Genomic DNA, 25,665 nt, shown 5'->3' with positions numbered 1-25,665 from the left:
ATTGGCAACTGGAACAATTTGCCATGGGGAATTAGTATTGTGAATATTCCAACATGCTCTCCATCTCAGAGTGTGGCAAGCAATATTCTTAACACATTTCACAGAACTGGCTCACCACACCAATATTCCTACAAAGATATTTTGTTTTTGTTTTTTAAAATAAAAATAGCAAAACAGAAATAGCATTAGTTTGCGGGGGGGGGGGGAATGAGCTCATATTTTTCTCTAGTCTTTTTTTAATAAGAAAGTTCTGCCTTACTTGGCTGGACTGTGATATGCTACGGAGCTTTTCGCTTTCACGTTGTTGTACCATTGAATCTCCTTCTTTTGTCCTTTCTAGGCTCCATCCCATTGCTAACATGGTTTTAAGAGATTCTCTGGCAGGCCATCGATAGATTTCCTTTTCCTTAAAAAAAGATATAAACAATTTTTATAACATTTCACCTAGAATAAGTCTAAACTGGCGTATTGTACAAAGGTATTCTCATTGCATACAATTTGGAAAGCTAAACTTAACATGATTTGGATTTAAATCTTGTCATATTTTAATGCTTATTAAAATGATGCACCTTGCAGCATCAGTGATATCCCTGTATTAATAAAACATGCAAACAAAACATGCACACAAAATCTGTTGTTTCATTTAATAATGCAGTTTGACCTTTCCTTTATTACCTTTTCAGTCAGTGTTTTAAAAGGCCTCATTAAAGGATGTGTCTTCACATTTTCATCAAGTGAAGATGCATACTTCCACCCATTATTATTCTGAAACAGACACATAATTCACACAACATGTAATTAGCTGATGGAACAAATTATCTGGGATGGCCACTATAATAAATTACGTTTTTTAATTAAGAAAAGGGACTAAGTTTAGAAAATGGCAAGAAGCAAAAACCAAAACTCCATGTTCAAATCCAAATATGATACTGCCTGGTTTTCCAGATGCTAAATACAAAATGAAGCAATCAGCACGGTGCTTTGGGAATGGGAAGAACATAGATACATAGGATTTCTGCAATTATGTGCTTTCTGGAGCTGATAGGTTCTGTGTTATTGTGTAGATACATGTAGGTTAAGGTAAAGGACTCCTGGACAGTTAAGTCCAGTCAAAGGTGACTATGGGGTTGTGGTGCTCATCTCGCTTTCATGCCGAGGGAGCCGGCATTTTTCCACAGACAGCTTTCCAGGTCATGTGGCCAGCATGACTAAACTGCTTTTGGCGCAACAGAACACCGTGACGGAAACCAGAGCGCACGGAAAGTCTGTTTACCTTCCCACCTATTTATCTACTTGCACTGGCGTGCTTTTGAACTGCTAGGTTGGCAGGAGCAGGGACAGAACAATGGCAGCTCACCCCGTCGTGTAGATTTGAACCACTGAACTTCTGATCGGCAAGCCCAAGAGGCTCAGTGGTTTAGACCACAGCACCACCCACATCCCAATACATGTACTTCCAGTTCACATAGTATTATTATCTGCACATTTCCACGTGTATAAACAAGCTAAAATGTGATATTTCCTCACTACTAGTTAAAAGTTAAGGTATTGCTAAGGACACAGACTATTTCAGACTGAGTCAATTTAGGAGGAAGTTGCAAAAACCACAGCACTTCATTGCATTCAGAAGCTGCCAGAAGATCCCCAAGTATTTTGAGAGAAAAGAGAAAAAAGAGAAAGAGAAAGAGAAGCATTACTAGACAGTGCTGCTCTGGTGTAACAGTCTAGTGTCTGAAAGGCAAATCTGTCATGGAGATAAATTGGACAGATTTCTAACATTCAACTCTCATTGTCCTTCTTTGACAATTGTCAGATTTATAATAATCCATACCTTGTCACAGGCCCATTTGTCATGTGTATGTTCAGCGTACTTGTTGACAATATACTCCAACTTTTCAGGAAGTGTAAAACTGGAAACACAAAAGAGCAATATAATCTGTAATTTGCTCCAATTAGGCATATGGATATGCCTATTTATATCAATTTCCATGAATAAATATTTAAAAATTTATCTGGATAATGATGACAGTGGTAAAAGGCCTAGATTACGTTGTTAACATATTCACAAGAACCTATGTTTTCTCATCATGATTCTGTTTACATGCACCTGGGTGACTTGTAATAAGGGGCTGGAGAAGCTAGGAGTCGTTACAGCTTTATACTGTCATGTATCCCCCATTCTCTCTTACTCTCCCCTCACCTTTCCTCCATTTCCACTGGGCTGCTGGGAACAGGCTGCTGTTGCAAGAGGTCTGAACTGATTGCTTGCGTTGGTCTTTCCCCACTCGCTCTTTCCATCACTTGATCCATTTCACATTCTACCCTTCAATCTTTTCCCTCCCAACCGTACTTTTCTCCCTCCAGGCTTCATGAAATTAGGAAGTAAGATAAATACTGCAACCCTTTAGCCACAGGTTCTCTACCCCTTGTGTTAAAGAGATAGCAAGGCCCCTGCTAGGCTGGAAAAAGAATCCCAGATTGATTAGTGCATTATGAGCGAGGCACTTATGACTTACTTCACTGTGTTGATAGGTTTGGGATCAAAGTTCCCTTCAGCATCCACTGAAGTCTGTTTTTCTAAAACTGAGGTAATTCGGGTGTCTAAATAATCTGGTGGCAAAGCCCCAGCTATTGCACTTAAACAAGGCAAGGCCATTCGGAAAAGCTCTGGATCATACTTCTGCAGGAGAGATAGGAACTGGTTGGAAAGTCCAATAGAAAAACATGCAAAATATTAGTTAAGGCAACACAGCCATATAGAAGCAGCATTAGTAGATGCTGATAAATGAAGTTCTATTTGTTTTTTAATGCAGGCACCTAGCAGAAAACCAAGCTACATTTATATATTGTTTAAATCAATTGTTTGAAGGCTTTGTTCATAGCTGATTTTTTTAAGACTAAAGAAGTTGTATCAGTTTATTAGACAATGTAAAAAAAAAAAGTCCCAAGGTCTGTTTTCCTATTAAATCAATGGGTATGTTAGTCTGAACAGAGCTCTTAGTGATTAAGTAGGGCAATTTCCTTTCACTAGGTGCATCTTCATAGCATTTAGTGGAAGCAAGCAATTTGTGCTGTGTACAGAAGCACAGGTGTGAATTGTAGTGTCTCTTGCAAATATTACTCTGGACCTTTACCTTATGAGAGAGGGAATCAAATATTCCCCAGAAAAGTTTTTCAGATAAATGTAACTCTTCTTCAGCTGCTATTCCATAATTTCCCCATCCAGAAGGCAAGCAATAATATTTCCAACATTGCTCATAGTGATTTGTTAGCAGCTGTGAATGACAGAAAAAAATAATACATTAAAGAAAACTATTACAATCGTTTTTACTCCTTTTTTAATAGAAAACTCTTAGCGGCTTTGTTTATAACGTAATGGCAAATCTTAAGTTTTAAAGCAATTGCGCTTTAAATTAGCTTTGACTAATAAGAAGGCCTTTATTCTTGGAGATTCTTGAAGGCTCAGTCAGCCTTCCAAACTGTTTTTGAAATTAAAAGAAAGAAATCTCTCATACTACTGAAAGATTTAATATCCTTAGTAGAAATAGAAGGATTTACCTTAAGTGACATTTTACAATATTCATTGAGTAAGGGTACATCAAAAACCAGCCGCCGTAATAGCTGCTGTAGCATAGAAGGCCGTAAATGACTAGAAGTAAAAAAGAAATTCATAATTAGTAATGTATACATGTTGATGAAGCTGCAAGGCAATTACACAAATGATTGGAATGCGAGACAAACAGTGCAAGTGTTCTGTAAAACAGATTACCTAAAAGGAAAACAGCAGAGTGATTAGGATCTACCCAGTTATGTTCAATGGAAACATTCTTAAGGGCGGGGCAATATTCCATTGAAGGAATCACATAAGCAGAAAAAAAAACTGATTTTGATCATGTCTCACGACAGGAAAAATAGAGAAAGAAAGTTCTATGTTACCCACCTCTATACTGGCCTGTATTTGACCATATGAAAGAAGCAAATTATAATATAATCCCAATTAACTGAATCCCAGCCCCACGTACTACATGACATTCTGAATAATTTGGTATATATACTCTAGAGTAGTAGTGAGCAGTGTAACAATCTTGTGTGTGTAACCAACTCTAAATTATTGGGGGATTTCCCCCTCAAGAAAAGTTTCAGAAAGACTTCCCATATGTATCTAATTGGTCACTATGAGAGCAGCTAGACTTGATGGGTCTTTGGGCTGATCCAGAAGGTAAATGGGAAGCATGACAGATTATATCACTGCTATGACTTAGGAGGGTCCTGTGATACTTGAACAATTTTGAAAATGTGCCTAATTTCTTCCTGGTGGGTTTGATGCCCCCACTCACTGATTAATTATCACATTGACCTGGGAACACCCATGGTCTTTAAAAATATGTACACTGTCAGCAGAGTTAAGGGTAAGGTGTTGTAGAGGAGAACTATGGGGAAGGAATCTCTAGTAATGGGACTGGCTCCTACCATTAGGCAGAGCAGCACAACCACCTCAGGGGGTAAATGCTTGGGCAGCTGGGGCGGCCAAGATTCAACTGCCACTCTAGGCAGCTTCTGTATGTGGAAATGGGGGGAGGAGAGGAGTGCCACTTTGTCCTTTGGCTTAGGCAGAACACTTTCGGGCCAATAAGGAGGCACACCAGGGGTCCAACTTAAAACAACAACTCCTCCTCAGAGGTTCTATTTACAATCAAGTGGTATGTAATTTTGTTCAATAAATAAATAAATAAATTTAACCCACCCCTTTATTTAACCTGCAACCTGACAACGGAACTTATGGTGAAGGACAGGTAAGAAATTGCACGTTTACATCCATTTATTTCTGTCTTTCTCTAACTGCCTTCTAGATGACTGGCTTCTAATTGCCAAGGAGGCTGTGTTCTCCTGCCTATCCAGGATTCTATTGAGAGAGGCCTCCCTTCTGACAAGCTTCCCATATCACTTTGTTACACAGGTGCAGTAGCAAATGAATTCCCAACTAACGCTTCCTGCACCTAGATAAATATATAATTTTTGTACATGATATAATGTGAAGTTCTCATTTGAGGATCAAAATTGATTATTTATTACACACCTGATACGTTGTGTTGTAGTCAGGCACAATGAATTAATTGTGTATTATTTCCTTTTGTACACCCAGCCTCATGGCTTGCTCTCTTCACTTGAGATTTTTGCTGCATGTAATGTAGAGACCAGCCAGAGAGGTGAATATAACCCTGTTAATAAACCTGTTATAGCACTAAAACCTGTGTGGAGCCAGAGTCAACAGATATACAATAAATTATATTGTAAAGGCAGTGTGTTTATATGAAACAGAAAACAATCTTTATACATACTTACTGGCAGATAGCAAGCAAACATTCTTCAATAGTGTCTCTCTGCGCTTTGGTAAGGGAGCGTCCTTTGGATAGTCGATACATGGTATGAAGTGTGGAATCAATCAGAGAGACATAATGCTCAGTCCCCGAAAAGAGAGAAGCGCACCGTGTGAGTAATGGAAACACAGCTGTACAAATATATCTATTTAGAGCAAGAGCTGTCTCTGTAGTACTCAAAGAAACCTGCATAAAGGACATAAATGCAACTATTACCCAAGACATTCAGAAAACATTTTCAGGTTATAAAATGTTACTGCTTGGTCAATGTACAGGTATATATAGCCTGTTTCAGTTTTGTGCATATGACTTCACTGGTGGCTTGTGCAACTTAGAATCACACCAAGGTGAACCTAACCATGTATAGCAGCAGTCCAAGGGCTGGATAAAACTCCAGTCATTCCAACCTGCCTAGACTGAAAAAAGAGGGTTTTCAAGCATCCGGAAGGCAACAGTACATGTCCAGAAGTTTGTATTCATCTTGATGGGGCATAAGTGTTTCATTGGAACTAAAACTACACTCATTTATCTTTTCTATTCTACCTGACAAAATTCTCTGTGCGGCCTAAAACTTTACATATCCCTACATCAACAGAGATAGTTCCAGTATTTATATACTCTTCTATATTTTTATATATTACATCTTCCTTACCTGCCAAGTCTCTAAGTCTTTTATTTCCATTTACACAGTATCACTCCTAACACAAGATCTGACTCTGGTTGTAAATCCTTGTTAGCATGAACCATGCTTAGTTTGGATGTAGATCTAAGATGAAACCATGCTTAATGACACTGGGCAGAATTTCTGCTTGAGCAATGAAGAAGCATGGTTTATGATTCCTTAACCACTTTTAACATTTTGTCTGCACTGGCCTATTGTAGATTTAATAGAAGAATAAATTTTCTGGGTTTCGCTCGGCTAACAACAATTAAGCTGTGGTTGTTTTTTAATTCGAATATACAGAAATGTTTTATCCTACATCAAACAAAACTAAGAATAGGTTTTGTCTTGTTGACTCTTGGTTTTTCTTGGTTGCATTCTCCCTCAATTCCCACAAGGTGAAAATATTTTATAAGAACACACAGGAATTTGTGAATTTATGGCACCGGTCTTGTGTTATTCATTGAGAGCTAAGAACATAACACTTCAAGATTTAGTATTTTTTGTTTGTTTGTTAGCTGTATTTTATAACATCAATGAACAACAAAATTTTACCTTATACATCACTATGAGTATAGTTGTAGATTAAGGTACAAGTAACAAAATACTCACTGTATCCAATGAGGCACATGCTCTTAAATCTGGTAAAAATCCAACTTCCAGGAGATGGAGAAGGAAGCTTTGGTCCTTTATACCATAGACACGATCTAGAAAAAGTACCATGGGTGCCTTATGGTCAGGGCAGAAACTTGCAGACATGTCTGGTTCTGTAACGGTTCCATCTGAAAAGAAATCCAATTATGTTATTGTTCATACAATTTTAGCTTTATATGACTATTCACAAACTCAAACCAGGTCTGCTGGTTTTCATGGTCATATTGTAAAACCTTTAAAATACAACAGGACACAGCAATCTGAACTACTTTGGAAGTGGTGCAAGACTTCAAATTTTAAGAAACAGGGTGGGAGTCTGTGAGACACCATGGGAGGAGGAGAAAATGGTTGGTAAGTTCTCCCCTCCCCTTGCATGAAAGTACTGAGCCTTGATTGCTCTGGAGTGTATCAATGACATCTGCAGGCAAATCCAGCTTGGTTAGCTGCCGCTGTTCAAACTCCACGCAGTCAGCTGGAGCCACTTGGGATCCAGATGAAGAATTGGGCCCCGAGAGAGATCTGTTGTGTGAGTTAAGTGCCACAGAGGGGAGACTGCCAGGTGGCATATCTGAGGGAACCAAGGTCTGCGAGGCCAGAATGGTGTGAAAAGGAGGGCTCTCACATGCTCTTCCCTGATCTTCCAATGGACCGTTGGAATGATGGGAAGTGAAGTGAAAGTGTGAAGAAGACCTGGTGAAGGTGATGGTGAGAACAGGGGATCCCATGTCTCCGCTGATGGTGACTGGAATCTGGTAAAGAACGGTGGGAGGTTATGATTCCTGTCTGAGGCAAAGAGGTACACTTGGCATTGGTCAAACTTTGACAGAAGCTGTTGAAAAACAGCCAGATACAGTTGCCATTCCACTTGGTCCATTTTCCTGAGGCTAAGTCAGTCTGCTTGTGTGTTCAGGAGACTGGAGATGTGCTCGGCTGTGACTGACTGGACAGTGTGTTCTGCCCAGCTGAGGAAGAGGGATGCTTCTGCCTGAAGCTGCCAAAATTGGGTACCTCCTTGTCTGTTGATGTTGAATATTGCTGTGGTGGAGTCCATGCAGATTAGGGTATTGCTGAGTTGGAGATGAGGAGCAAAGTGTTGTAGGGCTAGGCAAGCTGTTCAGAGCTCGAGCCAATTGATGCTCATTGACGCTTTGGTGGGAGACCATAGGCCCTGGATGTTTAGCTCTCCACAGTGAGCTTCCCAGCCTATGAGGCAGGCATCCAAGGTGATCATTTTTCTCGGACGATCACAAAAAGGGAGAGCTCTCTACAGGCTGGATCACTGCCCACTATCTCAAGGCTTGGCAGAGGTGGTGGGGCAGTTTGACGTGCAGGTGTCTTCCTCGATGCAATCTTTCTGATAGGCAGTAGAGCCCTTTGGAGATGATGGGCATGGTGCTTTGCAAACGGAGTGTTATGCAGCACTGAGATGCCCAGAGCTAGAACCCATGCCATAAACATGAAATCCACTATATTGGATTTTCTGACAGTCAGAACCTGAGCTGATCTTTTCCACTCATTCCAGAGAGAAAGAAACTAGGCCTCCTGAGGTTTCCAGTAGGGCCCCCAAGTGGACTAGCTGATTAGTTGAGGTTACCTTGAAGTAAGCTTCTAGAAGAGAAATCTATTGATGTGAGTAGGTCTGGAGATTTTCTTTGATAGATGGAAGACTTTCCATTTTGAATTTCCTGTAGGTTACCCATTGGTTCAGAAATTTTAGGTCCAGAATGGGTCCATGAAGTGCCATGTTTTTGGGTGCCACGAAGAAGATTGAATAGATGCCAAAGAAGCATTCCTCTGTAGGGACGCTGATTATAGAAGATGGAGTACTGTCCCTTGCATATTAGCAGAGGATTGGTTGATCATAGAATCATATAATTGTAGAGTTGGAAGGGACCCCAGGGGTCATCTAGTCCAACCCCCTGCAATGCAGGAATGTCAGCTACAGCATCAATCATAGATGGGCATCCAACTTCTGCTTAGAAACCTCCAAGTGGAGCCTTATTTGCCCCTACAGGTTCCCATGGTTGCGCCAGGTGAGAAAACATGGGAGCAGAAAAGACACCTGAGGCTGCTGGCTTCAGAGAGAGAAAGATTTATTTTTTGCATGCAGAGGTACCTGCTGTGTTCAGACAGCCAAGCAAGTACAAAACTAGTCAATTTTCAGACAGTTCTTATAGACAGTTCTCTGGCTCTGCCTCTTGTACATCCTTGTCCATTTAAGGAACATTTCCTGTTGTACATTTCCTGTTGTACATATAAGGCAAAAGGACATTTAGCCCTGAGTTGGTTCATGCGCACTCCAGCAAGGCCATCCTATCTCTGACCTAGTTCCTCTCTATACAAGGACAGTTACTCTCTGTGCAAGGTCTACTGTTATCTCCAGACACTTAGTCATAGCTTGCCAGGAAGAAATACAATGCAGATCAAAGTTCACAGCTTTACAGAGAGGTTTCATAAGGCAAAGCTTAAAAAGTTCTTTTATACTTAATACATTCAGGTAAATATATACAGGTTAGCTAATTAACCCCTTCCACAAGGAGGTCCACCATCTCTCATGGGAGTCTATAGCACTTGCTGAACAGCTCTTACTGTCAGAAAGTTCTTGTTGATGCTTACTCAGAATATCCTTTCTTGTAACTTGAAGCCATTGGTTTGAGTCCTACTCTCCAGAGCAGGAGAAAGCAAGCTTGTTCCCTCTTCCATATGATAGCCATTGAGATATTTGAAGATGTCTGAACTGTTAATGAAGTAGTTGATATACTGATATAGAATTTATTTATTTTTTGCTATGCATTACTGTCTTTAATACTGAACTGCTTATTCTATTTTTTAATCATTGTAAGCTGCATTGAAAACAAATTCTGTGGAAGGATGGCATACAGATAAATTGATTGAGTGGTATTTACCCAGCAATTTTAAAAACGCCTTACCTTTATTTACTGCTGGCAATTTTAGAGGTATGCTTATAATCCCAACCAAATCTTCAGTTGGCACCAAGGAACGTAGGATGGAACGTATTCTAATAGCTTCACCTTTTCCAGTTTGGATGAGCTGTATTTTTACACAAAATACAATTAACAGAGGAAGTATCCTCTTTAACTTTTTCTCTCTCTTTTTTAAAAAATGTAAATAATGCAAAATTATGGACTCTTTTATTACATATATGAACTGTTTAAATATTGCTACTTAAAGGGTCATTCTATTGAATAAATAGTTTTCCTTTTTAATAAACACTTGTACTACATGAGTATAAATATTACATAAATAAAGTACAAATAAAATTGACTAAATACTCTTATAATACTCTAGTTCCTCTTTACTTTAAGAGTATCATAACATTACAACTATTTCAGTGCAGGAGGGACCCCTCTCAGCAAAAATATACTATTCTGGCCTTCCATTTGAAAATTTAAATGGATAGTTTTATCTTAGTTTAAATTGTCATTTTAGTAAACAGAGATTATTTATACTGGTGATAATGATGTGAGAAAGTGACTCAGGTTGCTTGATAATATTTGGAGCTTGAAGTGTGTCGTGTGACCTTTTGCTGCTTCTGCACAAAGAAAAAACAACCCACTTACATGCAATTCTGGTGCACAACGCCCAAGCAAATCTATAAGAGCTGAGTAGAAAGACATAATTGCATTGCCCATATGCACAACCTCCTCCTCTTCTTCATCTTCTTCAAGACTGTTAAAAAGAAATCAAGCAGGCATGGATAAAATCCAAAGTGATCTGGAAACTAAAATAGCAATAACAACAAGAATTAAAAGAAAAACCCAGCTTCAACTAAGCAGGGAATAATGGCTGGCTTGTTTTTCTATCTCCTAGTGTGAATCCAAAGCAAGCTGGCACTAACAGAAATGGCTTCTTTTCTTTGTTTCGAGCTTCCACCCAAAAACAAACTCTAGAATGAACTCCATCCGATTCCCCTGTGGGCAGCGTGTGTATTGGCTGGCACCCAGGAGGGAATGCACAGCAGCCAATTAGAGTGGGTATATATACTCCCTGAATCCGGATGGACTAAATGTTACATGCAAGTGCATGTATTGGAATCCTAGCAGAGAAAGATTGAATGCTGTGGGAGGAAGCTATTCAGGGTGTAGAATGGTGTGCGCTTTCCTCTTTCCTTTCCCATTCCTACTCTGCTCCAGCCCCTCTCCACAAACACAAGCATAACTATGTGTTTGAAAACCCATGGAGAAGAGCAAATGGCTCCCTAACAGGAACAATTCCTAATTTGGAATAGAGAAGCAACAAGTGGGGAATGGTTGTGCACCTTCCCTCTCTTCCTTCACACTAAAACACTCCTTCTCAAAGTAGCTCATTTCACATGAATCTGGCATAAGGGTTCACTGGTCTTCACGGAGCGTTATTGTGCTCCAACAGTAGATAAAGGAGGCTGCACAAGTGAGCTGGAGTCCTGCTGATTTGAGTTGTTGTTTATTTATATTCCCATTTTTGGCTCAGAAGCACATGGAGTGATGAATAGCATATTAATACAATAAATGTAAAGAAAATATCTGTAAGGGTTGTCCAAACTGTGGGAGGCAGTGAAAGATAGGTGTGCCTGGAGTGCTCTGGTCCATGGGGTCACAAAGAGTCAGACACGACTGAACGACTGAACAACAACAAAGGGTTGTATTTCGACTAACTTTTACTTAGTTGATCAGGGGTTGTTCAGAGTACACCCCCTGAAATTATTGGCCCTAAATTAGTCATGTCTATTGTTTCCAATGGGTCTACTGTGAGAAGGATTTACATTGTACATAACCCTAAGTATACCTAACACTTTGTTTCTAAAATCTCAAATTCAACAAACAAAGCGACTCGAAGCATTATATGGGTGCATATTCATTATATTAATAAATTATATCCAGTACCAAATTGCTTCATGGAAGGGTCAGGTCAGCAGTACTGGAAATAAATTGTGCTTCTAACAGTATGTATTGCAGTTATATAAATATATATGTCCATACTTCTAGAGAAGCAAGATTTCTAGGCAAATACATCCAGGGAGTATTGTTTTGTTTCTCCACCTGATTATGCCAAGTATTTCTACATGTTTACAGAAGTGAGAGCAGTATGGTATGTTATTGTAACTGACACATAATCAAGGCAGACTTTGAATGGCATATTCCAAAGTAATGTCAAGTATTGTGTATATCCACGTACAGTTCCCTCTTATATCCCTGAGAGGGAAGATCAAGAGCTGGGTTCTCAGATATCTTAATTGCTCCTTGCATAGCAGCCAACAAACCATTTCCTCCTTCTCCTCTAAGAGCTGGCCCAAAACATTCGGGACGCCGAATTAGAAGCTTGACAACAACACTGGCATTTTCCTCTACACTTTCACCTAGAAACAAAAAAAAGCTAATTTTACTGAAGTGAATAATAAAACCAAACAGTAATGCTGTGTGAACTCTATACATTATTTTAAAAAGAACACGCACGCACACCTCAAAATCCAAATTTTGTGTACAGAATTAACCATTCCGATTTCAGGTCTTTGATTCAGAATTGGTTTAGTTATTTTGTTCTGGTGTCAAAATTTTGATTCTCCGAGACAGAACTCAGTAGGAAAGACTGGAAAGGAAATCTGAATGAGCCATTCTGTGTGATAGCTAAGGCACTGATCTTAGAAAAAGCCACGGCCTCAAATAATGGAACCTAGTGCTTCTGCTGTTTGGCTTAGCAGAGGTAAAAGCTGGGGAAAGGAGCTTCTTCCTTGCAGAGGCCCTTATCTGGAATATTCTTCCCATAGAGGCACACCTGGTGTCTTTCCAGCACCAGGTAAAGCCTTTGTTATTTTAAAGTATGGTGGAGTGGCTTTTATGCTCCAATAAACATATTGTGGGGATATTGGTGTATTTTATCTGCTGTTACTCATTTTTATCAGTGTTGTTGTTAACATTAACATTGGCTGTCCTTGAAATGTTAGTACTGAAGGGCATGACAAAAACTAACAAAGCCAAAATGGGGGCAAAATGGAATTATAAACCTGTAAATCTGCATAAAAACAAATAAAATTTGAATAAAAACAAATAAAACCAAAACCAAATAACCAAAACCAAAACCTACAGTTAAAATAGTTTATGATCTTGTGAACTAAGCTTGTGATTTGTTTTCCTGAGATAGCAACTCATGAGATTCAGTCATAGTAAAATATGCATTTTCACATACTTGTCAATCCGTTAACTAAACTTACCATTAACAAAAACAGCAAATCTTAAGAATGATAGATATCGTTCACCCTCTATTGGATTCCAACCAATGTCAGGATATCCTGTTGCTAAAAGCATGGGGCAGCTCTGGAGACCACAGCCTGCCAAGTACGTTACAACCTGCCAAACACAAACACTGGTAATATGTACAGGAGGTTTATTCCAATGAATTAAAAGTACAAGTTACAGGTAGGTAGCCGTGTTGGTCTGCCGTAGTTGAAACAAACAAACAAAAAAAATCCTTCCAGTAGCACCTTAGAGACCAACTAAGTTTGTTATTGGTATGTGCTTTCATGTGCATGCACACTTCTTCAATTTTTAAAATCCATGTGCAAATCTTTGGAATAGAACAGTTAATTTTACTGGAGATTACCACTCTGAATTGAGAAAAGAAAGGATCTGCTTGCAGAAAGAAACTATTTTCCATACATGGATTTCCCCCCCCCCCCTAACTAGCACAAAACTGGTTACTGGCAGGGGATGATACCATACCAAGAAGTCTGAAAAACACTTGTGGTATTTTTATATTGCCCAAGAGAAGATTAGCTCTGGCAACACTAGTCATTCAGCGGGGTGGCACTAAATCCAGACATATTCACCCCCAAAGAGGTGATCAACAATGACAGAAATATAGATGTCTCAAGCATTCAGTCAAGGGCACTCGCAAACACAAGTGTCCCTGAGCAAATGCTTGAGGTAACAATCAGGGCGAACACAGTCCTGATCATAGCCTGGACTCACTCTGATCATGAAAGCTGCTCCCAACGTTTTTCACTTCTCGAAGGCTTCCCCGAAGCTTACTTTTAGGTAGGGCAGTTGCTTATTTATTTTAGGCGCATTAGTGGCCAGTGTGGTGAAGCTGAGCAGCCAAGTTGCCCTCCTGGCTCTGCATCTTACCTGGATGAAAATGGGGTGCGGCAGCAGCAAGTTTGGGGCTGCACCTATACCCTAGCAGAGCAAACTCAGTGCTTGCACAGGTGTATCCAGGTAGCCCTGCTCCTGCTGTGTCCTGGTAAGATGTAGCAATGCCATCTGTATCAGGAATGTGGCTCCATGGCTCTGCACCACCATTCCTTTTTTTAAAAAAGTATCCTTCATATCTTTAATATATTGAGAACAATTTATAAATGAGAGAACTCAAGATTTTATTTTATTTTTACCTTCTACTTACTATTCTACTTAAGAGTGAATGGACCGTAGTCATGCAATAAAAGTTAAAAATATATGTCAAGTGAAAACTAAGCCTCGTTAAGTAATACATGGTGTGACTGACAATAAAACAAGGGGACCAAAAGAAGAAGAAATTAAGACAGTGAGTGATTACTTTCTCAAGGTCTGGCTCCTCCAGCGCCAGTGCAAGCTCGTTATTGTCCATTACTGAGGCAGCTGCTACATCAAGCGGAGTTGAACCCCTCATTGAAGGAGAAGCTGTAGCAAAGACATGATAATGCACAGTAATTAAAATAATTGGTTTGCAGTTATGATTTGTATGCAGCAGAGGGCAGTAGTTAAATGCAGTTTAGATGAAACTCAGCCATTCACATATAAAAAACAACCGCCAAACCAAGATCGTAGCAGAATCGAAAGCTAAAAGGCCCACAGTCGAAAGCTAAAAGGCCCTAAGTTAAACTTGTGATATGGCAAATGTAGGTGAATGACTATCAAAATTATACAACATACCAAGTCCAACACTGCTGTTTTCAAGTAAGTAGCTCAGGTGCTCAAACATAGCTTTTTGGTTCTGGCGACTGATTCGACAAAAATAGCACAGGAACCGACAACAACTTGCTACCATTTTTGGAAAAGCGATCTGTGGAGGGAAAAGAACAGTGCCGAATAATAGGAAGCATTAATTTCTGCTCAACTTCCTAATGAATAAATAAATAAATAACTGATATGCAGTCTGCAGAAATAAGGGAATCTCCAGTGAATATGGCAGTGTCCCCTTGATGATGAAGCACTGGGAAAACTTGTTTAAGAACTTTGGAATGGAGATGATAGTTTGGATCTTGCGTTGCTCCCCTGCAAGTAAAAGTGCTCCTTTTGTTAACGGAAGGATCTCTCATCCACTTAAGGTCCCCTGAAGGTCCCACACTGCTCTAGATGGTCCTCCCAAAGTCTATTAAACAGATTCGGGGGGGGGGGTAGTTCAGAGGGTTAAAGAGGAAACCAGCAGTAGTTGTCTCCACACATCAGGGACACACAAAGGCAGCAATGGGGAGGAGCACTCACAGGGTTGACTCCACTGTTGAGCTCATGGAGCCCCAACCCTGGCCCACCCAGCTAAGCTACAGTGGTGCTGCTATTGGGAGGGCAGCTCCGGGGCTCCACCCACCCACCACACAGACCACACTGCTCTCCTCTCCCTCTCCCTTTCTCTGAGAATGAGACATGAAAGAAAATAAAACAGGTAGTAAAGGCCTCTGTAAACTAGATGTCAGCTCAGAGAACCGGTTCAAGTCAGTAATTACACCAAACCTCTATTTTGAATTCATCAACAGTTCAGAGAACAGTTTAGGACAGCAAACTTTTTCAGCAGGGAGCCGGTCCCTCAGACCTTGTGGAGGGCTGGACTATATTTTTTTTGGGTGGCGGGAACGAATTCCTATGCCCCACAAATAACCCAGAGATGCATTTTAAATAAAAGCACAGATTCTATTCATGTAAAACACGCTGATTCCCGGACTGTCCACGGGCCGGATTTAGAAGGTGATTGGGCCAGATCCGGCCCACAGGCCTTAGTTTACCTACCCATGGTTTAGGTGGTCTATGCTACCAGCTTATGAAAAGAAAACTCAGAGAAAAATAATAACGCATGTACACCTAACTATAATGCAGGCAGGGGAATTATATCTTGCTTTAATAAATCTTACTCTTCGTGTCAATTAAATAAAAGTTAATAATACATCTGGCCATAGGACTGAGCAGAGCAGCAGAATCACTACGGCATCCATAGCTCTGCCGGCTACAGAAGGGAGATGTTTGCTGCACCATTTCCAGGCTAGAACTAGAGAGGGGCCTAGATCGGCCCCTTTACTTGTTAATGTGTTGCCTTACAATCCAGCCGATCCCTGGATGCCCCTTTTCTATTTTCACCCCTCCAAAATATCCCACCATAGCTTGGGCTGGCTGCTGCTGCTGGGAACATCACCAGTAGCAGCTCTCAAACAACTAACCTGCAGAATTGTTTTAGGAACCATATGTCGCGGGCCCTTCGCCCTGTACAGCCCACCCCCGGACGTTTTACGGTCTATGAGTGCTGCACCAACGACAAACAGTCTCCAGCTGCAGCCCTTCAGACTACTAGCTGGATCCTGCTTACTTCATTCACCACAGACGAGGATATTGTGAACTAAAAAGATGTTTATTGCGTACAAAGCTTGTGGTTGCTGATAAAATAAAGGTTGTTCAATAAGCTTATAACAGTTGTCCTATACCGGCCTAATACCTCTAAATGTTACCGGCCTAATACCTCTAATAGTTAACCAAATATCAATAACAACGCGTTTCACAATCTCTTTATCCTCTCTGCTAACATCCACCTAAGACTCTAAACTCCCAGCTCTATCTCTTGACTCACACTTCAACTCCAACTCTAACTCCCCGCACTTAACTCCAACTCCTCCTGCCCACACTTCAACTTCCTTACTGCCCACTGGGAGGGGTGTTTTATACTCAGGCTAAGCCCGCCCCTGAGGGTTCTAACTGTCAGAAAAGTTAACCCCTACCTGGCCTTGGGCTAGTTCTCCACATACCTCCCTCCTTTTTAGGTTTGTATCAGAGGAGTTACTAGCCAAAGTATCCCTCTGATACAAACAACATTTTAAACATCACTATAGACATTACATAAACAAACATTTTATAACTCTTACCTATATTACCTAACTATGGCATAATATTACATCTTCAGTAAAAGTACATATAGTTGTGAACATTATATACAATAGTTCATGCAGCATTAGGTCTTTATTGCAAGAAAAACCGTAACTGTCCCTTAACCTTTGTCTTTGGGTCTTCATTACAAGGCGTCTGCGATGATGTTTAGGATCCTTTACGCTCCTTATCGTCCTTAACCGTCGCAAGAAGTATCTTTCTCTGGGCACCAGTCTTTTCTCTGCCAAACGTGATGGGATGTAAGCTGTCTTCCCCGGCCAGATGACACAGTCCCATTCCGATCTCTGCACTCGAGGCGTCTGTAACGATTGTGGATCCCAAACTGGGTAGAGTCCTTGTTTCTCAGGGTCAAAAGCTCTCTTAGTTCAACCTCTCCCTCCTTCAGGATCTCTGTTAAATGTTTAAGCTCGCAGACTTGTACACACATCTCCAGGTCATCATAAGCTGCATAAACACTGGTTGTCTGGCTTTTAAATGCACTGGGAACTATTTGCAGAAGTTTGTGGATATCTTCTGTTTTAGTCAGCTTGCTGAAGCTTTCTAGGCAAGCGTGATCTCTTAATGAAAGTAGGCTAACAAGCTCTGATTGCTTATTGCTCCTAGCAATCTCCCTTGTTGTCAGTTCATCTTTGGTCTGTAGTGATTTATTAGTTCCCACTTCGAGCAATTCTAAGATTACTTTTGTATGCCTTTGACGTGGTAGCCCTGTTAATGCTGTGTAACTACATTCATTTTGGACATTTATTTGTGTTGCATGAGCAGCAGGGTACCCATCCTCCCACCACACAATCTCTAGTGTAGGAAACACTTTCACTTTCATAGAAAGTCGATAGGCCCCCATGCCAGCTATAACTTCCAGTACGTCTTTCTTTCTATCTTTCCAACTGATGAATGGTTTATCGTAACTATGACTAGTGGTTTTAACTGATCTCACAGATAGGTCACGGGTCATATTGCAGGTAGACACTCCTTTACCAATATCACCGGCTTTTTCAACAACGTGACTACTGTAGTCTAGAATGGGTTCATGTTTTAGTGACTGGGTTGGGTTTATCATATTCTTATGCATGACCCGCCTCCCTTCACCATGCTGAATTATATTGTTTATATCATTCATTTTTGAAATGATCTTACAAGGACCTTCCCATGTCAGTTGTAACTTGTCACTGTTTACTGATCTGATTAATAAAATATCTTGTCCTGGCTCAAAAGATCTCTCATGTGCTTTCGTTTTATCTTGCCCATGTCCTTGTAATTGGCAAGTATGGCACGTTCGACAAAATAACTTTATTTGCTTGCCCATCCCAGGCCAAAAGAAATTTTGGGACACCCTTTGTTTGGTTCTGGTGATTCCCAAGTGACCTCCAAAGATACTGCCATGTGCATGTTGTATTATCTTGGTTCTAAATTCAGTAGGTACTATCAGTTGCCTGTGGATTTCATTACCCCCTCTATTAGGCTTTAAAAGAATCTCTCTGTATAGCAACCCATTGTTGACTATAAACCGCTCCGGGCTTTCAGGGGTTAATACTGTATTCAAGGCTGTGGCTTGAAAATATTTCTGTAAATCTGTATCTAGTTTCTGCTTGGCTGCAAAACTAGCTGCTTGACTATTTGTAACTGGCATTATACTTGTATCTTGTGTCAGTTCAACAATTGTATCAGGCCTTTCCTCCTGAGGTATCTGTCGCAGTTTTTGTGCCCTAGTAATCACAAATGCACTCTGTACATGGTCAAGTAGATCCCACCCAATTAACATTGGAGCTGGGATTTCTGGTGAAACTGCTACTTGCCATTTTCCAGACCATTGTTTATATGTCAGATTAACTAATGCGACTGGCAAGATTTCTGGCTGTTTTGATATTCCTTTTAAACTGATTGTTTTGTCTTTAATAAAGTCTTCTGGCTTTAATAAATCAGGATGTACAATACTAATCTGAGACCCTGTGTCTTTTAAGCCTTTATATTGTTTACCATTCACCCAAATTTCTTCTCCTGTTTTGTGTAATAGCATGTCATCTTGTTGAATTATATAGCACCTCACAACTTGGGCCACTGGTAACTCATCAGCCTGTTCTCTAGACTGGGCCTCGGTTGCCGTGGCAACCATGTTGGCAGTTGGCTCTGTCTCCACAGTTTGGACACAATATGTCTGCTTCTGAGGGATAGTATTTGCACTCCTAGTTCTGAGTTCAGTTCTACAGTCCACCTGTCGATGGCCTTTTCTCCCACATTGCCAGCAGGTTAAGTCTGGCCTTTTACCCTCACCATACTTATTTATTTTTCCCTCAGTCACCCCCGTTGTCATTGGCGTGTTATGGGGAGCATTTGCATTGGCGGGAAAAATTTGCTTGGCAGTTTCTGTGGTAAATTTTGTGGGCTGTTGCGTTTTCTTAAACTTATTTGTTTCCCAATGTTTGTCCTTATATTTTGGGGCATCATAAGCGTGTTCTCGGATTTCATTTATTTCATCTGCCAGATTAGCAGCTTCCAGGATGGTTTTAGGTCATCTTTCTTTAATTAAATACTTCAGATGGCTATTAATCGTGTCATAAAATTGTTCTAATGCGAACACCTCTTTTATTTTCGCCACAGAATCAGCACCCTCCTGTTCTAGCCACTTGTTTAAATAATTTGTTGTTTTAGCTCCTAATTGAGCGAATGTTTCCTCACGCACCTTTTTTATTGTTCTAAACTTTTGTCTCAGTTGTTCTGCAGTAATTCCGAATCTAACATAAACCAACTGTTTAAATGCTTCAAAATCTTTGGATTGATCAGATGGCATTTGAGAATAAATCTCTGTTAATGTTCCACTAATACGAGCTCTCAGTATTTGCATTTTCTCCTCATCTTTTACTTCAAAATCTTCGCAAGCCCTCTCAAAAGAAATGATAAACGCTTCAGGGTCGTCTTTATCTCTGAAGTCAGGGAATCTTTTTAAATCCACCCTGCTAGGATTTTGTGTGGAACTATTGTTGTTGTTTCTATTATCTACAGCTGATAATTCAAGTCTTTTCATTTCTAATAAATATTCTCTTTCCTCCCGTTCTCTTTCTCTCTCAATAGCTAAGGTCATTTCTTTCTCTTTCAGTTCTCTCTCTTTTGCCTCAGCTTGGAACTTTAATTCTCTCTCTTTTGCTTCAGCTTGTAACTTTAATTCTCTCTCTTTCAGTGCCATTGCCTCCCTTTCTCTTTCTCTCTCAATATCTAGCTTTGCTAGTTCGATTTTTAAATTATATTCCTTCTCAAGTTTCCATTTTTCGAATTCCTCTGAGGCTTTAAAACTAGTCCCCTCAGCAGGATTTTTGTTAACTGTTTCAGTACTGGTTTCCTCAATCTGGGAAACCCCATTTTCTTCTTCAGAGCTTTCTACTTGTGAGTCCCTAAGAGCTGTTTTAGTCTTTCTAGGTGGCATTTTCTATTTATTTGGTGGTATTATTTCTGTACTTAAATCAAGGATGTTTCAGTTAAACTATTTCTTCAGGCTCAGTTTCCACAGTTTAGGTCCAAAGTCACGCCTAAAGTTACCTCAGTGCACTTTGTCCAGCGTACTTTTCCGACCTCTCACTATAAACCTTTCTGCCTGAAATAGTTTCAAACGCAAAGTATCTTTGTAACTCTCTCACAATCTCACAGTCTTAGGCGCTATCACACCACACCCTAGGGCCAGGTAATTCCTCTCTGAATTCCCCTTCTCCCTTTCCAGGTGTATGCGATCCCCTTTCCTGACTAGATTGTAGAGTCTCACAGAAGTTTGCTTAAATCCTCTTTAAGCCTCACACTTCACACAATGCGTCACCCTTAAATCCTTCTTGTACCTTGGCACTTCTTGCCAACACTTTAGATCTTTGATCTCAACGTGACCACCACTTTATGACTATCTTTCGTCCCGACGCTGCCACCACTTTAATGTCGCGGGCCCTTCGCCCTGTACAGCCCACCCCCGGACGTTTTACGGTCTATGAGTGCTGCACCAACGACAAACAGTCTCCAGCTGCAGCCCTTCAGACTACTAGCTGGATCCTGCTTACTTCATTCACCACAGACGAGGATATTGTGAACTAAAAAGATGTTTATTGCGTACAAAGCTTGTGGTTGCTGATAAAATAAAGGTTGTTCAATAAGCTTATAACAGTTGTCCTATACTGGCCTAATACCTCTAAATGTTACCGGCCTAATACCTCTAATAGTTAACCAAATATCAATAACAACGCGTTTCACAATCTCTTTATCCTCTCTGCTAACATCCACCTAAGACTCTAAACTCCCAGCTCTATCTCTTGACTCACACTTCAACTCCAACTCTAACTCCCCGCACTTAACTCCAACTCCTCCTGCCCACACTTCAACTTCCTTACTGCCCACTGGGAGGGGTGTTTTATACTCAGGCTAAGCCCGCCCCTGAGGGTTCTAACTGTCAGAAAAGTTAACCCCTACCTGGCCTTGGGCTAGTTCTCCACACCATAAATCTACAGTCTTGACAAACAAACAAAAAGCAAAACAAAATACACTTCAACAACGAGTTGCAAAGCACTTCAGTTCAGAGAATCACGATCTCTCTGATTTATTTATTACTGCAATAGAGAAGTTATCTAATCCTAGAAGATTGGAAACAAGAGGGAAGTTCTGTGTCTAAAGACTTGACACCTTAAAACCATATGGTGTTAGTCTGGAGGATAATAACTGACATACCTCAGCTACTCCAAACCAAACACCTTAATATCCTATCCTCAGTGTTCTAGAACTGGCTACAGCATATCATCGCAGCTGAAGAAGGTGGAAGCCAAAAGGTTTTACTAAAAAATTTAATATATCTGAGTTGTTAGTTGCTGTAATACACATACAGTGTGTGGAAATTATGAAGGAACTAAGCAAAGTACAAACCGATGCAGTAAGGCCAAAATAGTGAAGCATGGTAAGTCTCAGGCTGATATTAAAGATCCACTTTACTTACCTTGGTACAAAAAAAAGTTGTTTGCCCAATCAAAGAAAAAGAAGCACCTGTCCCCTGCGATCCTCCCCCCTACAATATTTACTATGCAGAAAGCATGCACAACCCTAATCTTAAAGGCCCTTATAATAAAATGGCAGTTTTGCATGCATCATCAATGCAGATGAGACCCTCATAAATATTTCTACATCATCATGCTAAGAGAAGAGAAGCCCAGTAATCTCTGTCCAATAGTAAAAGCATTAGAATCTTTTTTCTCAGCCATTTGCATCATAGAGGGCATGTCTGGGTCAATACTCAAAGCCATTAGCGATTGTCTTCTGTCATCATAAAACATTTGTCATACACATTTGTCAGCCTGACTAAGAACTTACAACCATTCAAGTGTCAAACAGCAGAGTGCCACAATAATCGTTCACTCTCCTAAAATATCAGCAGTAGAATAACATAAGAATTCTGCAGCTTGAATCTTGATAAATGGTATGTTGTTGAAATATTTCCTGCTGGCATAATCCAACTGTTTTATTATATCCCGTCCAGAGCCGTAGCTAGGTAATCTTGCGCCCCTGGCAGAACCGTCCAGATTGCGCCCCCTAGCCACGGACAAATTAGCTCTTCTTCTCCCTCCAGCCATTCAATTCACCCTCTATTTTAAACCATTTCTTATTAGACAATAATCAATATTTATATTTACAGACATATTTTAGCCTATTTTGCACCCCGCTCATCACCTTCGCCCTTGGCGGGGGCCCACCTCACCACCCCCTAGCTATGGCCCTGATCCCATCCCACATTTACACCATAGCATCCAAGTGCTCCCAGTAATGTATTGACAAAGCCTTTCCCAACTTGCTGTCCCCCAGATGTTTGAACCACAACTCCAATCAGCCTCAACCAGTGCTGACAGGGATTGATTGGAGATGCAGCCCAAAACGTGGAAAGGGCACCAGGTTGGGGAAGGCTGCATTAAAAATGTGCCATGTCAACTCTCAACCTTTTCTCAGTAAACGAGACAAAATCATTTTTGATCCTTTTCATTATGTATCTTATATTAAAATCATATGATTTTAAAGGCATGCACCTATTTCAGGTGTTTGTGGCACTCAACCTATAATCTTAAAAGCCATATACTTTGAAGCTCAATTGGACTGCATACAACACAGATTTAAGATATATTAGAAAGACTATGATGACGTTACTATTCTTTTCAGACAAATGATTTTCCTGCAGAAAAGTCATAAGGAATTCTTTTTGAACCAGAAAATACAAAAGTACAAAGCTCTGTGTTTGCTAGACCTTCTTTACATCGCCAAAATGAGACACAGATCACAGCAACACTTAAGGCAGACCAAGCTTAGCAACATACAACCCTTTTCTCATTCATATGCACTGATTTACAACTGATTCACAACTAAGAGAGATTTTAATGTACTGAGATCTGCATCCCAACCTCCAAAGCCCAAGAGTATGCATACAGAGAAATAAAACATTGCAGGGGGCTGTACCGCTTCAGAAGTCAAATGTTTATTCATTTAGAAAATGTTTAACCACTTGAGCAAAAAGTGGTGTGCAAATAAAACTTATAGACAAACATAGGTAAAATCCCCAAGCCAATAAAAAAATAAATCACAAAACCATCATAATTTGTTGGCGCCCGTCTGTCTCAGGAGACAATGGAGGAGTGCGCCTTTTGGAGGGTGAATCCCTCCTAAAATTAAGCCTTTCTAAAATCCCATTAACTCATGGAAAGAGTAACACATATGCCTAACTGTTCCCCACATACAGATAGGGCTTTAAAATGCTCAACTGACACATTTTATGGAACTCTTTTCACACGTTTTCCTCCTCTGAGCATTTACTTTGCAACTTTTGAGACCTCTTAACACATTACAGTTTTAACAGGTATACATCAACACCTGCACTGTGTTCCCATTAACACTGCAATGCTTAAGGCACATGCACATCTTTTTCTCACCTTTTGTACACTACAGGAGAACACAATATTCCTGTTAAAATCTCAGTAAAGGTTGAACACACATTACACAGTAACCCCTATGTGTGCAACTGAATGCAGGTTTCAATTATTTGGGCTTATATGCGAACTTATGTAAAGAAGTGCATTCTGAATATTGGGGGGGGGGCATTTTCCACAAGTGCTCCCAGTAGAGGACTATTTTACTAATATATAGTATTGGCATGCTGCTTAGAACCAGCTTGGCTGAAGCATTTTAATTCTCAATTTCCAGCTTCTTTTTTGTATGTGCGATCTTTGTAGTCCATCTTTAGTGCAAGAAACCTTGCCTATACAACTCCCATCATCCATGGAACTAACACTGCACAAGATAAATATACTATTCTTCTTTACCCGCAATTCCCTCCAGCTACAGAAGGCATGCTTCATAACAATCACAGCAAAAGTACTGGTGAAATTACCTGAGATTTGTCCCCTCCAAGCACATTTACCATTACTTCCATAACTGTCTCATGCATACCCAGGACTCTCATCAAGTTAGGATGCTGATAAAATACTTTGTTGTTCATTATATCTCTAAATGGGATAAGAACAAATTCAACAAAAAACAATCATTCTTTCTCCTGCAAGATCTGTGTTTATCAAGCACACAGTTAAATAAGCACTGCATTTTTAAGGTTCAGAATTAAAGAGCAATTACAAAGATATGACTATATTCACATTACAAGGTTATTGTCAAGAACAAAACAGACTATTTCTCTACCAGTATGCCAACTCAGTTTAGGCAGGTTCATAGATGTTCATATGGAAAGTAAAGCGATTGTGTTAAAATGGGTGCATATGAAGTTCATTCATTCATTCATTCATAATTGAACGAAACCAATATTGTAGCACATGTGCAGAATTAGGTTTTATAGTGGGCATAAGCTACTACTATAACCAAGGCCGTAAGTTTAATATTTCACTATTTAATTTTTATTTAAAACATACAAAGAAAATGTTTATTTCATACCCAAGTCCATTAATCATGAGCAGTTCTTCTTCTTTTCCCATTCTGACACTGAGAAGGGAACGAATTTGACCCAGCGCTGCTAATAAGTTGATTGTGTCTTGCACAGATGTAGCACTTATAGTGTAGGATTTCCTCAGAGCCTGAAGCAGCTCGCCAATGCTGTCATACTGCCTTCGAAGGAGGTTAAACATAATACGAACTAATTCTGGATCTTGGATCTGATCTTCTTGAGCCCAGCGAACCATAGTTTGAGATATTAACTCCTTCAGAGTAGCTACAATAGAGGTGGGGTTTGAGAAGAAAAGAAAACGCAAACTATAATCCACTGAAAAAACATAATTTAAAAGGATTATTTGAATCCAGTAAACTGAAAGCTGAATTATCAATGACTACCAAAATTATTCAGAAAATACTATTATTAACTGCTGGGGAAAATGGTCTGGCCATTACTAGCTAGCGGCTCTCAGCATGATTCCATAGTATTGTTCTGAGATGGTTTCTGGGGAGGGGGGATGGAGGCAATTTCCCTGTCCCCCAAAGCCCACAGCATCTCTCCAGGGGCTTTTGTCTGCCAATTATTTTTTATTGATTTTCCATATTTTTTTAAAAAAAATGTCACCAAATTAATACAAATTCAATACACATTTAAAAACTAACTTCCCACCCACCCCCGATGTCCCTTCTAATTCCCTTCCTCCTTTGCTGCTTCCAATAAAATAAATTTTCCAACTGTCATTTCAAAATACGTTCGTCCCTTCTCCCTACACATCACATGTTCAATTACCAATTTCTGCTATGGCTTTTATGCGTTGTTGTAACCTGTCCTCAAAATAGTCGAGGAGAGTAAATCCTCTTTTATCTACAATAGTCATTCATCAATTTTGAAACATTTCCTTCTGGTACCTCTTTGCCTGAGAAA

The 25,665-nt window shown here is 40.1% G+C and overlaps 1 protein-coding gene across 1 annotated transcript in view; it reads right to left on the bottom strand.

The window, feature by feature from the left end:
- Positions 1-25,665, bottom strand: part of RYR3 (ryanodine receptor 3) — a 269,478-nt gene that overhangs the window by 89,242 nt on the left and 154,571 nt on the right. Inside the window, exons 39-54 of the mRNA XM_033144894.1 lie at positions 24,747-25,020; positions 24,196-24,310; positions 14,598-14,727; positions 14,242-14,345; positions 12,902-13,037; positions 11,869-12,049; positions 10,275-10,383; positions 9,624-9,744; positions 6,652-6,821; positions 5,344-5,564; positions 3,559-3,649; positions 3,135-3,275; positions 2,517-2,680; positions 1,832-1,910; positions 676-765; positions 260-406 (exon numbers count right to left, since the gene is read on the bottom strand). Of these exons, the coding sequence (XP_033000785.1) occupies positions 260-406; positions 676-765; positions 1,832-1,910; positions 2,517-2,680; positions 3,135-3,275; positions 3,559-3,649; positions 5,344-5,564; positions 6,652-6,821; positions 9,624-9,744; positions 10,275-10,383; positions 11,869-12,049; positions 12,902-13,037; positions 14,242-14,345; positions 14,598-14,727; positions 24,196-24,310; positions 24,747-25,020 (2,273 nt within the window). The remainder of the gene's footprint in view (positions 1-259; positions 407-675; positions 766-1,831; positions 1,911-2,516; positions 2,681-3,134; positions 3,276-3,558; positions 3,650-5,343; positions 5,565-6,651; positions 6,822-9,623; positions 9,745-10,274; positions 10,384-11,868; positions 12,050-12,901; positions 13,038-14,241; positions 14,346-14,597; positions 14,728-24,195; positions 24,311-24,746; positions 25,021-25,665) is intronic.

This window comes from Lacerta agilis, chromosome 1, assembly GCF_009819535.1.
Source record: "Lacerta agilis isolate rLacAgi1 chromosome 1, rLacAgi1.pri, whole genome shotgun sequence".
In the NCBI taxonomy this organism is placed as follows: Eukaryota; Metazoa; Chordata; class Lepidosauria; order Squamata; family Lacertidae; genus Lacerta; species Lacerta agilis.
This window is presented reverse-complemented; position numbering and strand designations above follow the sequence as displayed.